Source organism: Stigmatopora nigra, chromosome 23 (genome assembly GCF_051989575.1).
Source record: "Stigmatopora nigra isolate UIUO_SnigA chromosome 23, RoL_Snig_1.1, whole genome shotgun sequence".
NCBI lineage: Eukaryota > Metazoa > Chordata > Actinopteri > Syngnathiformes > Syngnathidae > Stigmatopora > Stigmatopora nigra.
The window spans coordinates 5,547,501-5,562,205 of NC_135530.1; the positions used below are offsets into that span (position 1 = coordinate 5,547,501).

The 14,705-nt window shown below is 37.3% G+C and overlaps 2 protein-coding genes across 3 annotated transcripts in view; both read right to left on the minus strand.

The window, feature by feature from the left end:
* The window catches only part of pik3cg (phosphatidylinositol-4,5-bisphosphate 3-kinase, catalytic subunit gamma), an 11,617-nt gene extending 1,553 nt beyond the window's left edge, over positions 1-10,064 (minus strand). The window contains exons 1-21 of the mRNA XM_077710049.1: positions 9,888-10,064; positions 8,738-8,957; positions 8,502-8,673; positions 7,494-7,756; positions 7,335-7,421; positions 6,589-6,689; positions 6,344-6,513; positions 5,472-5,659; positions 5,283-5,390; positions 4,786-4,864; positions 4,308-4,728; positions 3,550-3,648; positions 3,322-3,457; positions 3,181-3,246; positions 2,875-3,100; positions 2,693-2,796; positions 1,660-1,806; positions 1,493-1,583; positions 1,296-1,426; positions 254-365; positions 25-182 (exon numbers count right to left, since the gene is read on the minus strand). Coding sequence (XP_077566175.1) covers positions 25-182; positions 254-365; positions 1,296-1,426; positions 1,493-1,583; positions 1,660-1,806; positions 2,693-2,796; positions 2,875-3,100; positions 3,181-3,246; positions 3,322-3,457; positions 3,550-3,648; positions 4,308-4,728; positions 4,786-4,864; positions 5,283-5,390; positions 5,472-5,659; positions 6,344-6,513; positions 6,589-6,689; positions 7,335-7,421; positions 7,494-7,756; positions 8,502-8,673; positions 8,738-8,950 — 3,072 coding nt within the window. The 5' untranslated portion in view covers positions 8,951-8,957; positions 9,888-10,064. The remainder of the gene's footprint in view (positions 1-24; positions 183-253; positions 366-1,295; positions 1,427-1,492; positions 1,584-1,659; positions 1,807-2,692; positions 2,797-2,874; positions 3,101-3,180; positions 3,247-3,321; positions 3,458-3,549; positions 3,649-4,307; positions 4,729-4,785; positions 4,865-5,282; positions 5,391-5,471; positions 5,660-6,343; positions 6,514-6,588; positions 6,690-7,334; positions 7,422-7,493; positions 7,757-8,501; positions 8,674-8,737; positions 8,958-9,887) is intronic.
* Positions 10,065-10,889: 825 nt separating this feature from the next.
* Positions 10,890-14,705, minus strand: part of ptprz1b (protein tyrosine phosphatase receptor type Z1b) — a 34,610-nt gene continuing 30,794 nt past the window's right edge. For both annotated transcript variants that reach the window (XM_077709749.1, XM_077709748.1), the window contains 8 exons: positions 14,169-14,315; positions 14,012-14,105; positions 13,862-13,935; positions 13,651-13,779; positions 12,546-12,698; positions 12,331-12,473; positions 12,129-12,264; positions 10,890-11,672 (listed from right to left, as the gene is read on the minus strand). In XM_077709749.1, coding sequence (XP_077565875.1) covers positions 11,529-11,672; positions 12,129-12,264; positions 12,331-12,473; positions 12,546-12,698; positions 13,651-13,779; positions 13,862-13,935; positions 14,012-14,105; positions 14,169-14,315 — 1,020 coding nt within the window. In that variant the 3' untranslated portion in view covers positions 10,890-11,528. The remainder of the gene's footprint in view (positions 11,673-12,128; positions 12,265-12,330; positions 12,474-12,545; positions 12,699-13,650; positions 13,780-13,861; positions 13,936-14,011; positions 14,106-14,168; positions 14,316-14,705) is intronic.

Sequence of the window (14,705 nt, forward strand, 5' to 3'; positions counted from 1 at the left end):
CAGTCTGACACCCCTGTAGAGTACCTGGAATTTCTGGAAATGAGGGCTACTTTTCTTCCCTGACGTTCCCATGACATAGAGGAAATCTGGCGTGAGTACAAAAGGAACCCACTCCTTACTGATTCCCATGAAGCTCTTGTAGTTCCCCAAAATGTGACCAAAGTCGATATGGAAGAGATTACCTGGGGGAATAAAAAAAAACTTGTCATTTTGATGTACTTTTACCGTTTAAGTAAGAAGCGCACTTTATTACCAGATTCAGTGATCATAATGTTGTCATTGTGGCGATCACCAATACCCAAAACAAATGTGGCCACACAGTAGCCGCCACAGGAATACAAAAACCTCTCCACAGCTTGCTGAAACTGGAAAAGCAACGCAATGATCACATGATTAGAAAGAGAAAAAAATACACTTGCACAGTAATTCAAAAAAACTGGCAAAACATCCATAGATCACGTGTTAAACTGGCGGTCCGGGGGCCAAATCTGGCCAGCTAGGAAAGTAAATCATGAGTGCCGACTTTCTGTTTTAGGATCAAATTAAAATCAAGATATAGATGGATATTATATTTCCTTATTTTCCCTCCTTTAAATCATGGATTACAATTTTTTTTAATCCATTTTTTTCTTGTGGTTTTTAGTCCAAAGATCATTTGATAAGATCTAAAAATATACAAAAATATTTTCTGTTTTCCACTTTAATATGGAATATAATTTAAAATATATGTAAATATGTATAGATGTATATTACATTTCTTGATTTTCCCCCTCTTAAATCAATATTTGTCATTTTTTAATCCATTTTTTCTGTGTTTTTATTTCAAAAATAATTGTATAAAATTGAAAAATATATAAAAATATATTCTGTTTTCCACTTTAATGGGGAACATAATTTAAAAAAATGGTTTCCTTTTGCAATGAAAAACTGTGTTTTTAGGTCAAAAATCATTTTGCAAAATCTATAAAAAAAACAAAAATAAACATTGTTTTAGATCTATAAAAAACTGAATATTCAGGGCTTTTGATCCAGTTCTTTTAATCCATTTATTTAAAAAAAAAATCTAAATATTATATCAAAAATGGTCCGGCCCACATGAAATGGAGTTGACGTCAACGATAACCCGAGTCTGACACCCTTGACATAGATACAATACTTAAAAAATATAGTTGAGTGCAGGTGTCGAGTCTAAAAGTAGCAGAGAATATGTAAACTGTGACAGGAAACCGCCAACGCTCACTTCCTTTTCCTGTTTTCGGACTTCCTTTTTACAAGAAAGAAAAAAAAAATAGTACCTTGTCTTCGCTAACACACTTTTCGCGCAACCACTGATGAAGGATTTCGTCTTTGAAAGCTCCCGTGCTTCCGACAACGCTCTGTTGGATGTTGGCGATAGTCGTGGCGTCCTTAACGATTTCGATCATGCCTGAAAATGACAAAAATGTCAGGGATGAGATCATAAATGAAATATTTGGGTCTTCACAAGGCGTACCTATTCTGTTTCCCGTAGAGATGCAGCCATAAGGCAACAGGCATAAGTCCAGGGATTCCGTTTCCCAAATAGACTGCATGATCAGCAGAATCTGACAAAAATAATAAGAAAATAATCTTTCTTATCTTAGGACGGGCGTCCAAAAGATAATCGTCATTGTCGGGCACCTGTAGGATGAGCATGTCCTGTCTGAGGTCATCACCGTGCTTGAAGATGATCCCAATGGGGTCTTTGGAACGAGTGGTAGGGTCGGCCCTTTGGAACTGCAGCCACAGTGGCTTCTTCTTGGACGCCATCACTTTGCACTGTTCGGTCTGAGTTCAAAACAGATAAACCTTAGACATAAAAGGTCAAATGCTTGCATTGGTAACAGCGTTGCCATCGTGAATCCAAAATTAACCGCTTAATTGGATTGGATAACTTTATTCATCCCATATTCGGGAAATTTCGTTGTGACATTATCAAGAGGGTGAGGATGCAAAAATAGGAAAGGCATTTTAGACATAAATAGGTAATAAGTAAGTTAATAAATAAATACATGAATAAATATAAGCGTGTTGCTGAAATATATATATATATATATATATATATATATATATATATATATATATATATATATATATATATACACACATACACATACACACCTATATACATGCATACACAAAAGCACATATATACATACACATACATATATATAAGCACATATATACATGCACACACAAGGACATATATACATACACATACATATATAAGCACATATATACATGCACACACAAATAAGCACATATATACGCACACACGTATATAAGCACATATATACATACACACATTTATAAGCCCATATATACATGCACACACAAATAAGCACATATATACGCACACACGTATATAAGCACATATATACATACACACATATATAAGCACGTATATACATACACATAGATGCATATAAATTAATATACTCTTTTTATAATTGATCAATCATTTGGAGACATTGTTGTTGATCCAAAAATTCATTATTATTATTTTTTTTACAACAAAAATAAATCATTTTTTTCAGACCCTCAATTCATTGCCATTGACAGTGACAGACACGGCATTGAGTGATCATATTTCGGATTCGGATTAGACGACGATTTTTTATAAACTGACTCATCCCCCAAAAGAAGTAGTTGCTTAATGAAATATTACACTTACCAGTAAGCTTCCAGCTCTTAGTCCGGGATCATACGGGACTCTGAAACCCTCTGGCAGACCAGACGACTGCAAGTTCTCCAACTTCTGACGCATCTGACACACCACTGAAAAGCAAACACCACATGACAAGTACCATTAGGCCATATAAATTGCAGGATAAATCACTAAAAACCCAAGCTCACCTTGCGCCGTGACGTCATACTTGTCTGGAGACATAGTCTTAATCTCACGTGTGACTTTCTGCAGTGCCTCAGTCACCTCCACCTGTTTCCCAAAATCCTGCAACATGGCCTCACCACAGCCTCGCAAGTAGGCCTCCAACAAAACCGCATACCTCTGCTGGTAATGCTTAGACTGTGCGATCTCACTACGCAGGAACCAGAAAAGAAAATGTCCAATACGCTTACTCTGAAATACACAAATAAAAACAATCTAAACATTTTTTACCTCTACATTGTGTTTTTCAATATCTTTTTAAAATTGCTTACCCTCAGCGCTCTTTTGAGCAAAAACCGGACTAGTGCACCATCATGGTAGGGCTCAAACTTCACTGCCTAAAATGAACAAAAAAAGTGTTGTTGCTCATCCTCTTCCTTTAAAAACATAAATTATTATGAAATTATTAAGACCTGAACAAGTTGTAGAAGGTATCGAAGAACGTCGGCGTCCTCCAGGGTCTCCAACTTCCTCACAGCCATGGAGCGGACTTGTGCGTCGGAGTAGTGGCAGTCTAGCAACTGCATGGCTAAACCGACGTCTAAAACACTGAATCAAAACACATAGAGGACAATAAATGTCCAATCTTAATTCATGGGGAGGACTAACATGGATTATTCACTGTTTTGAAATGTTGTCACCTGCTGTCCCATGCAGAGCAACGCTCCAGCATTTGATGTGTGGCGAGGGCATCTTCCTGTTTACCCCACCGGACTGATGATAGGAGCTTTGGATAGGCCCTTGATAGGAAGAGTTACAGTTTAGGGTAAGGGTGTCAGACTCGGGTTGGTTCGCGGGCTAAATTAACGTTAACGATTTCATGTGGGTCGGACTATTTTAGATATAATATTTAGATTTTTCTTTTTATAAATGGATTAAAAGAACTGGATCAAAAGCCTTGAATATTCAGTTTTTTTGTAGATCTAAAACAATGTTTATTTGAGCTTTTTTTTCCTAGTAAGAAAAATTTGGTTTGCTTTTGAAATGGAAAAACAAATCATTAAATAAATGATTTTCCCATTTATTTAATGATTTGTTATTCATTGCAAAAGGAAACCAAAATTTTCTTTAATTATGTTCCTTATTAAAGTGGAAATCAGAAAATATTTTTATATATTTTTAGATTTAAAAAAAGAATTTTTGAACTAAAAACACAAAGAAAAAAATGGATAAAAATGTTCAATTATTGATTTAAAAGAGGGAAAATCAGGAAATTAAATCTATAATCTATAACATTTTTAATTTGATCCTAAAACAGAAAGTCGGCACTCATGATTTACTTTCCCGGGCCCAACAAAATGATGCGGCGGGCCAGATTTGGCCCCCGGGCCACCACTTTGACACCTGTGGTTTAGGGTAAGTCCATGAAAAAGTTTCCTTTTTTTAAAATCCACTCTACCTTGGATCCCGCATACACTCGTGTCGGAAATGCCAGAGCAGCTCTTTGTCTTCGGGACTCAAAGGATGGAGTGGGTCAGTGTCCACGATGGCGCCAAACTGTTTCTTCAAATGGTTAGGCATTTCCCTCGGAACCCTCTGGCGGCTTTCAGGGTCTTCCGCATCTCGACTCAGATCACGGCTCTTGGGAAGCACCACGGGGTAGCAGTACTTGTCCAGTAAAATTGCCACGGCCATTGACGAAGCCTTATCCGGGTTGGTGGCTGACGTGAGCTTGTCGGCGTTGATGCTGCTGCTACTGCTCTCTTCGCTTTTCTCGGGCATTTTCCACATGTGCAGGACGAATTCGCCTTGACGCAGCAGCGAGCGGTGGTCGATCAGTAGCAGGTTGACGTAGTACAGTAGGCGGTTTTTGGTTTTGCCTTTGGGAAGGTCGGCAAATCAGTCGAGGTTTGATTAGTGGAGGTTGACTGACTTACCGTCATGGCTTCCTGATGCGTTGTCCTGGCAAGAAGCCCCTTTTGGGTTTGGTGTTTGCGGTTGTTTCCTGCATACAACCTGGTAGAAAAATGATCATCTGAAATGTGTATTTAAAGCCCCATTGTATGCTACAGTGTTCCCTTGCTACTTCGCGGTTCAGCTACTGCGGACTCAGAGCTTCGCGAATTTTTTTTGGAAAGAAAAATACAAATATTACATTGAAACAACATATTTTACAGTTTTTTTTGTTATAACATGAATTTCGCTCTTTCTACCCGTATTCTATATGGTGTACTGTAAACAGGGGGTATTTAAAAAAAAAACATTAAAAAATAAAATAAAAAATGTAAAAAAAAAATAAAAAAAAATTATGAATTAAATTTAAATTAAGCATTTTTGAAGGGGAATCCCTACTTCGCAGAAATTCACTTATCGCGAGTGGTCCCGGTACCCATTAACCGCGATAACCGTGGGAACACTGTATATCAAAGCTTACCTGAAGGTTGAGTCTGGAGCCTTTAGGCAGGTCCTTGATTTTAATGTTAAACTCTAACCAGCAGTTCCACAAGACCTCTTCACTAAATGCTTTAGGGGTTGTCCGTTCCTGGAAGACATAAAAAAAACACATCCTTTACCTTCTTCCCTTTTTTATTCTGTTATTTGTGGACGTGTACCATATCTTTACCTGAGCAAGAAGCTGCTGACTATGAAAGATGCTTGCTTCAATGAACACCACAAAGTCGGGAATTTTAGGAAGCGACGGTATGTCAATTCCCAAGATCTTCACGCGGAACTTCCTGTTACAGTCCCACATTGAGACGGTGAATACTCGCTCGTGGTCCTTCTCGTCGATGGTCAACTGTTCGTGTGTTCCTTGAAAACAACAGAAAACAGGACAACCAGTGTTGTAACATGAGTGTTAAGATCTACCGTATGCATGCATGTACATCTATGTGTACGTATGTGCATGTGCGTGTGTATGTGTACGTGTAAGTGTGTGTACGAGTATGTGTATGTGTATATATATATATGTGTGTATGTATATATGTATGTATGTATATATATATATATATATATATATATATATATATATATATATATATATATATATATATATATATATATATATATATATATATATATAATTTATATGTGTGTGTGTATGTATGTATATATATATATATATATATATATACATATATATATATATATATATATATATATATATATATATATATATATATATATATATATATATATATATGTATATATATATATATATATATATATATATATATATATATATATATATATATATATATATATATATCTACATATATATACATAAATTTCACACTCTTATTTATTAATATATTTATTGATGTATTTATTTATTAACTTACTTATTACCAATCAATTTATGTCTAAAATGCCTTTCCTATTTCTGCATCCTCACCCTCTTGCTACTGTGACAATAAAATTTCCCTAATACGGGATGAATAAAGTTATCCAATCAAACCATGAAATGCTAACATATAGTATGTATTCACTACTCACCTGCAACTCCGGTACAATCATCCACTTGGGCCCAGTCCTCCTCATGGACTACATCCAATTCTGGATCTGGCGGTGTCTCTAGAGCCAAGTGCATCTCTTCGCCGTTCTTCAGACACTGACGGATCCAGTTGAAGTTCTGCAGTGGTTCCTCTCCATACAAGAACTCCTCTCTGTTGGAAAACAAATCAAACTAATTCATTTGATGGCGAGACTTAAGACTCAATGACGTGATCATAGGACCAAACCTGCCACACACGCGCAACACAAAGTCTGCCTCGCACGTGTCGTCTGGAATGCCCAACAACCCTCTCTTATTGGCCATTTTGGAGAAGAAGCTGGACAAAACCTAAGTAACACAAAAGATGTTTCAACACAAATACCGTATGTATACATGTACATCTATGTGGATGTATGTATGTATTTGTATTTTTATAAATAGGTATGTATGTGTATGTATGCGTGTATATATGTGTATGTATGCGTGTATATATGTGTATGTATGCGTGTATATATGTGTATGTATGCGTGTATATACGTGTATGTATGTGTATATATGTGTATATATGTGTATGTATGCGTGTATATATGTGTATGTATGCGTGTATATGTGTATGTATGCGTGTATATACGTGTATATATATGTGTATGTATGCGTGTATATATGTGTATATATATATATATATATATATATATATATATATATATATATATATATATATATATATATATATGTATATATATATATATATATATATACATATATATATATATATATATATTTCAGCAACACGCTTATTTATTTATTCGTGTATTTATTTATGAACTTACTTTTTACCTATCTATTTATGTTTAAAATGCCTTTCCTATTTCTGCATCCTCACCCTCTTGCTACTGTGACAACGAAATTTGCCGAATACGGGATGAATAAAGTTATCCAATCCAATCCAATCCAATCCAAATAGACAATTCTAAGGACACTCTCTCTCCCTACCTGTGCCGGTGTATCTTTGACGGACACTTTGATAGTGTGACTGGCTGTGCTGATGTGGATTACCACCAGGATGTGACCACTATTGAGCTGAGAAAAGAGCAAAATGAAGAAGATGTCAAGCGACCTGGTGAAAAAACTCGCCCAGAAATGGCACCATACCTTGCCTTGGAGGTGCTCGGGCAGGGGCTTATGTGTCACCCAAAGGTCCATGGAGTAGAGCTTGCCTTCACGAGCCAACAATTCGAGGCGTCGCGGCGTCAGCAGCTTCCTACGCGTGAACTCCAGTTCGTCGTCGTGCACATTGCTGACGTCTGTGACGTCATAGCCAATCAAATAGTTGAGGTAGCGCTGGTACTGGAGGGTCTCGTCAGAGGGCTGTGGACGGGGGACCAGTTTGATTCGACCCACTTCCTTCTTCAGAGCTTAAAAATATAAATATTTATCTATTAAAATACAGTATTTTCACGACTATCCGGCGCATCGTATTTTTAGCCTCAGTGTGAATAACGAGTGCTATTTCTGTATTTTACACACACAAAGGATGTACCGTTTTTATAAACGCAACCTGGCATGGCAATACAAATCATACACGCCACACCCACATGCTAAAAATATGTTTTTAAAAAGGCAACGGAAGCAAAACTGAGTTCGGTTTTTACTTTACTTAGCCATTTTACAATGTATTCACGTCATCATCACCCACAAATCCATCAAAGTCCTCATTTTCTTTGTCCAAATTGAACAATGGTCCATCAAAAACGCTGAGTTTAATACGTTCGTCCAGGCGGCCACATTCCATTCGCAAATAGTAGCTACCTGATAGCTAGCGTAACTTTTCCAACACTGCTTTCCATGTTCGTCAAGCTGTGTTGATGTCGATGTATACAGCCCACAATCCATTGGGTGTATTGACAAAAGAACTACATATCCCAGCACTCACTGCACAGTACTTTTTCTACAGCAAAATAGTACAGTCGGTGTACCCCATCGACTGATTTATTTTATTCTATCATGATAACAATTTTAGTATTGGTCCATATATAAAGCGCACTGGATTATAAGGCGCCCTGTCTATTTTAGAGAAAATTTAAGACTTTTATGTGCGCCTTATAGTCGTGAAAATACGGTAGTCATTTGTGGGAGTCACAGCCTGCTAACAAAACAAACCTCTCCAGTAGCGAACACAATCCAGCGTCTGAAAGACTTGGTGCTTGTCGTAGATCTCGCATGTGTTGCCTTTCTTCTGGTAAAGGAGGATGCAATGGTCCGGAGATAAGCGTTGATAAAATTCCGGGCAGAGGTTGGACGTCACCGCCTGAAGCCACACTTGAGCCTTCACCTACAATCAGATGTTTATTTTTAATACCCTGATAGAAGTTTGAGTAGAATAACAAGGCGCAAACCTGTTCCACAGTCCAATTTCCTGCGACGTCCAATCGTAGCAAGTCAGGGCAGTCGGAACCCCGCGCCACGGTGGGGAGAACAAACTCCACGCCGACGTGATCCGTCGAAGCAAAGGAGGACGACATGATGGCTTTTCTTCGGCGCCTTTGACGACCGTCTTCTCGCAACACCACTCGCTCTTGATCATTCACCTGGATGGGACGTTCGTCCATCGCCTAGCTTGAGGAGGGATATCACAATCATTTTGAGGTCAATCATCATCACATTTTTTTGTGTCAAACACTCATTCGGTGAAAATCCAGTATTTATACAATGAAGAGGAGTACTTTTTTAAAATAAATTGACTAAAAGAACTAGATTAAAAGCCCGGAATATTCAGTTTTTTATAAATCTAAAACAATGTTTATTTTAGCTTTTTTAAATATATTTTTAGATGTTTCAAAATGATTTTTGAACTAAAAACACGGGAAAAATTTATTAAAAATGACAATTATTGATTTAAAAGAGGGGAAATTGGGAAATTTAATACACATCTATACTCATTTTCATTTTAATTTGATCCTAAAACAGAAAGTCGGCACTCATGATTTACTTTCTCGGGCCGCACAAAATGATGCGGTGGGCTAGATTTGGCCCCCGGGCTGCCACTTTGACACGGGTGATTTCCTTTAATTAAAAAACAAAAACAAAGAAGGAACTAAAGGGAACAATATAAAAGTAACGTACTCGTGATGGAATTACACAGGAGGAGTAAAAAACAAATTAATTTTAATAGAAAAAACTAATAAACAATAATCAAGGTTAAAACAAAGTTCTTTCTTTCTTTGTGTTAATTTAAATTGCAGAATCAGTTAAAGATGCGCATCCTTCTTTTTGCAATTTCCCATCTCATTTTTTCTGTGATTTTGATGACATTGTGTAGTTTTGATCTTCTACTTGCCCTCCTGTCACTTTACCTCTTAATTATTGAAATCAAGTTTACGTTAAAGCAGCCCGCAAACCAACCCGAGTCTGACACCCTTACTGTATACGTAAATAACTAAATGAGAACTACTAAACGACATTTGACAACACACAACTTTAGCGGAAACGCCACACAAGTACGCACAGCTTTAACGGCAAAAGTGACAAAAAATCGCTCAAACTCACCAAAAGGCGCGTAGGGTGATGACACCCGCATCAAAAAGCCAACGATACAGCATTTATGCGAGATGAAAACAGGACACGATTGCAAAAAAAGTGATACTTAAGTATTATTAACCCGCTGTCCGGGTAAGACGCCTTCTCTTACTTTGCTCGGAGTAAGGCGCATCCGGCTGTTTCCTGGCAAAATAAAGTACCAATCGACATGAAGTAAATCGGCTGATCGCAATTTAGGTCTTTACTGCTCTCTAGCGGCTGCATTGAATAGCTACATTATATTAGATTGCTTTAAAACAGTGGTTGGGAACCTTTTTGATGGAAAGAGCCATAAACAATTCATATTTTTTTTAAATGTTAATCCTTGAGAGCCGTGCTCTGAATTTAAAAGTCAACATACATGAAAATGTGTGCCTTTTTTAGTCACTTCACCACTTAGTACAAAAAGTCTAGTTTCAATGCCACAATACCAACATGACACTCCTATTCCTGCATTTTCTCACCAGCAGTTTCCATAGTTTACCTCACAGGTTAATGCAGAGCCATATGCACCCATCAAAAGAGCCATATGTGGCTCCAGAGCCATAGGTTCCCTACCCCTGCTTTAAAAGCAAGTGCATTTATCATTTTATTTCACAAAGAAAGGATTTATAGTTGCATGTTTTAATCAGTATGATATTTAATTAGATTTATTCTAAAATAGTAAGCCGATATTTTACAACTGTAAATGTGTAAAGGATATATAACTAGGTGCAAATATGTGGTGAAAAATATTCATAGAAAAACACAATTTTTATATACTGTCTTGTATATTTTACTTACAGTTTGTAATATTTCCTATTTGCCTATTTATTAAGTGTTATGTACATATTATCATGTGTGATTGCAATATTGTCGTGGCAAATATTTTTTATGATTTTGTGGGTTATTTGTTGGTGTATTTTTTGTTTGTTGTCAAATACATAAGGTAAAATTTATCAAACAATAACACATTAAGTCTTTGTCAATAACTTGTGTTGAATTAGAGATGTCTTTATTCAATCTGTTCCTATTTACATACTGCACAGTTAAATGCGTTAACTCGCTACAGTTACCAGAAAAGTTTTTAAAAAAGCATTAACAAATGAGTTATATCTATGATCCATAAGTGGAATTATTAAATAGAATGTATGTGTAAATGTCTAGAAAATGTCATAGAAAATATAGATACAGTAAGAACATACAGCATTTTGGTATTTAAGGGATATTTACACAAAAAGTCTTGAAGAATAAGAAGGCTAATTGATCGTGTCTGATGATTGGGGACAAAATACTGACAAAAAATGTTAAAATACAACACAATTTTGATGGAATGTCTCATTAGACCAAGTGTAAATAAGACAGTAGCCACCGTTAGTAGAAAGACGATCACAAAGCATTATTTTGGTTTAGTTCAACAGTCGTTGTAAATACATTTGGTTTTACACGTTGTAACTCATTCACTGACATGGATGCCGATAGATGTCCAACCCATTTGAAGTGAATTGGACATCTATCGGTGTCAATGGTAGCAAATGACTTGAGAATGAGTCGTGACATTTTGTGGAGCAAAGACAACACTGATCTCCACATGACTTGGCTTGTTATGGCGTGTTTTTGTATGTGTGTCATCTACATGAGCGACTCAAGGCTTTCTGCAATGTTGGCCTTTCTCAGAAGTACAGATCCGTTGGTTTCTGGACTCTGCAAAACTCGCTGGTCCTCTTGGCTGCTCACCAGACTTAACACAGCCCGGTACAAATACTGGTACTGTTCCTAAAACAAGGAAATGGTCATTATCATCATAGATTCCTACTATATATATTGAAAACCTCCAAATAAACATACAGTGGTAGCTCAACCTATGATCAGCTCTACCTACGACATGCTCATGGTACGATGAAAATTTCGATCGAATAATTCGCCCGCGATACGATTAAAATTTCGAGATGCGACCAAGCCAGGTGGCCATGACATGAGAGGCTGTTTATCATTGTAGCTCACTGTCTTTTTTTTGCTGCATTTCTTTCGTGTATAACAGATATCTACGAGCACTGAACGATTTATTCAGACGAGTTTTCTCGAGACTGCTTCTTGTTGGCAAGTGGTTGTGCGTTATTCTATTGTGAGGACATTTGTGTGCATCATTTTCAGGATATTTGAAGGGAATACAACAGCAAACAGCTCATCGATGAAAATGACTAAACAATGATTAAGTAAGAGAGTACATACTATATCGTTAAACACTCCCGGCCTCATAAGGTTGGTCATTCGTGCCGCCTGGTAAACGTCGACCAGGCCCTCTACTTGAAGCTGATTGGACAACGTCGTTAGGGCGCAGAAGAGACCCGACGTGACGCCTCCCAACCTAGAAACATATTCAAAACGTTGAATCTAAGGAACATTACAGAAGAGCAACATGCTTCTAACTCACGGGTCGTGCACTACAGTCGGTCCAGGAGTGCGTCGGCTGTGTTCCCCGACTACGTTAATGAGGTCGAAACAATTCCTGATGGGGCTGTCGGGGTTAGGCCAGCAGGAGACGTGGTATAGGCGCACTTCTAGAGCGAAATTATTCTACAAAATGAAGATTTGTGAGCAAAATGAAATTATTTCTATTCATCGAAGCATTTTTAATTGTGGAAGTACCTGCGTGGATTCTAAAGTGACGTCTTGCACAAGTACTTCGTCGTCATTGGACAAACGCACGTGACTCTCCCCGGAAAGGGACACGGTGAATCCCTCAAAATTCATGATGTGCTCTTCCGAAGGGCAATACACACGTAGGTCCGAGTCCTCAATCTGCATAAAAACAAGTAAAACAAATATTTACCAGTGGCGGGCCGTCAGGGCCTTCAAAATCCTCTCTGCTGGCCTAAGAAATATCTGAATCATATATTATATTTTGTCCATTAATACTTATGAATTAATTCCAAATTGTCTGTTACCTTCATTGATTTTACCGCTGGTTGCACTTCTTCCAGATGTGTTTTCATATTTAAGCATTTAACCAATCACATTTCAGCCATTATTTGTTGCCAGGGTTAGAAATCTGCCTCAAGGCCTTCACAGTCAGTTCTGCAGGCTCTACTGCATTAAACAAGCGTTGGTAAGACTATTGCTTTAACCAATCAGATTTTGAGTTGACAACACCACAATGCCTTGTTGCAGGCGTAGGGATACCTCATCACTTTTACTAACTGTGATTGGCTAGTGATTGAGTGGATTAGCCAGAGCTACCAAAATGTATCTGGAGAGAGCTGCACAAGCAAATATATTGTTGTGTTGATTTAAAGCAATTTTCAAGATGGACTTTTCAAGAGAAAAAAAGCTGGACATCATTAAGAAAGGTTGAACAACTCCAAAGCAAGCAAATCTGTCACAACCAGGATCAAACATTTTCAGCACTAAATTGAACAAAAACGTATGCCAGAAATACAACAGGACAAGCTCGACTTTCAGCATTAGCTTCGATGACGATAGAAAAGAAGGAGGAAAGAAAGGAGGATGGATATTGTGTACAGTTAAAAAGGATTTTCGGTGAGTAAAATATGGCTATATTGCTAAATAATATTTCAATTGTATGACTTTATTATTGATTGTTTTTTGTGTCGTAGCTATAGATGCAGTAGAGGTTTTATAGCCATAAAATAGTTTTTGAAGGTTGGATTGAAGGCGTTGCTAGAAAATGCACGGACCGCCACTGATATTTACTATATAAATATAGCACAAACGTAGTTCATAATGCACAAACCTGACACTGTGAGTCAGGCAGATGAACGACGGCATGTGTATTGTGCTCCCAGATCATTCTCCAGAAATCCTCAGCCGTGCTGCTGAGCGGCGTTTGACTCACGATGAATTCTTTACTATGGCGATGGCCCTGCGTTTGAAAGCCAAAACTCAAAAAAACCCACTAAAGTTTCAGTATTTCTCACAGCAGCTAAACTCAAAGTGTTTTTTACCAGAACGTAGGAGGCATTGATGTAGCCTGAAGAGTTGGCTTCTGTAGCCGTCAAGCATACTCTTGATCTTTCCACTGCAAAGATGGACATACTAAAAGATATAGAGTAGAAAGAGTAGACATTTCCTAGCTCGGTAGAATGACGGCTTACCGGGCATTAATGCTCTGGCTCTGTTTCTTCTAGCGTTGCCATCCCGCAGTGCAGTACTGTAGTCGGCATGTTTAGCCTGCCGTTGACTGATCAACTAAAACAACACTTTTTTAAAATTAATCTGACAATCTACATAAGAAATATCAAGCTTATTTACCTTAAACTGCTTGTCCATCCGAGTACGACCTGATGGCCCAGGTGTAAGCAGACCAGATACGTATGAGTGTAGGTGGTCACAGATGACAGAGGTATGCCGACTCAAGATGGCCTCCACTAAGACGTCATGGATGAAAACGTACTGCTCCTAAAGGCGAGAGTTGAAAAAAAGTGTAAGCTTTGAACCGTGGCCAGACATTTGGTCGAAAGGACGTTTGGTCCTTGGATGTTTCGCCGAACGGACGTTTGGTCGTCGGATTCACTCGCTCTCAAAATTATAATCATGAGAGAGAGTTTACTGTTGAAAGTGATCAACCAGGTAGTCTCTCGCTCTCAGAATTATATCTTTTTGTATATTATTTATAATTATTTATTTATTTGTAATTATTTATTTATAATTATTTATTTATTTATAAATATTTATTTGTTTATAAATATTCATTTAATAATTATTTATTTATAAATATTTATTTGTTTATAAATATTTATTTATAATTATTTATTTGTTTATAATTATGTATGTGTAATTGTTTATTTA